Raw genomic sequence first — 904 nt, forward strand, 5'->3', positions numbered from 1 at the left:
GTGTGTGTATTGTATATATGTATATATGTACACGTACATATACATATATAGATATACATATACGTAATATTATATATATATGCATACATATATATACATAAACACAAATATATAGATGCACACACACACACACACACACAAACACACACACACACACACACACATATATATATATATATATATATATATATATATATATATATATATATATATATATACATATGCACCACCACGCACACATTCATATATATATGTATATATACATACATACATACATACATACATACATACATATACAGAAGCATACTGGGGGAGGGGACAACAGGTCTTTATTCGTAGATATAAATATTTAATTTAACACGTGTACACATACACACATCACGCACACATACACACACACACACACACACATCATGCACGCATACACACAGACATTCACCCCCACATCACATATACTAATTAGATACAGCGTAATCAATAGTGGGTTGTAATATATTCTTATTTAAAAAGGAGTTTCAGTTGCTTTATCTTTTGGATCTGCATTTCCTTTGAACGGCCAAGAATCGAAAGGCTATTTTGTTTCGGAGAAACCAACGCCAGAATGTCACAAACATTATATTTGCTACTTTTGTGTGGACTTTTCGCCTCAGCTTTGGCTACATGTAAGTTAGATTATTTCTTTTGGCTATTATATGTTTGATTTGGAGGAGTTGTTGGAAGGATTGACATATCCTAATGTAAATTTAAATGTAAATTCTATGTTCAGATCCTAACGAGATCGATAGAATAGGTAACGGTCAAGTACATAGATCGGCACAATCGACTGTTCACCAGCCATACAAGTATATGTATATGTATATATATATATATATATATATATATATATATATATATATATATATAT

At 30.4% G+C, this 904-nt stretch overlaps 1 protein-coding gene across 1 annotated transcript in view; it reads left to right on the plus strand.

The window, feature by feature from the left end:
* The first annotated feature begins 480 nt into the window (after window positions 1-480).
* The window catches only part of LOC128250643 (T-cell immunoglobulin and mucin domain-containing protein 2-like), a 5,994-nt gene continuing 5,570 nt past the window's right edge, over window positions 481-904 (plus strand). The window contains exon 1 of the mRNA XM_052976163.1: window positions 481-662. Coding sequence (XP_052832123.1) covers window positions 602-662 — 61 coding nt within the window. The 5' untranslated portion in view covers window positions 481-601. The remainder of the gene's footprint in view (window positions 663-904) is intronic.

Source organism: Octopus bimaculoides, chromosome 23 (assembly GCF_001194135.2).
Source record: "Octopus bimaculoides isolate UCB-OBI-ISO-001 chromosome 23, ASM119413v2, whole genome shotgun sequence".
NCBI classification, from domain to species: Eukaryota; Metazoa; Mollusca; class Cephalopoda; order Octopoda; family Octopodidae; genus Octopus; species Octopus bimaculoides.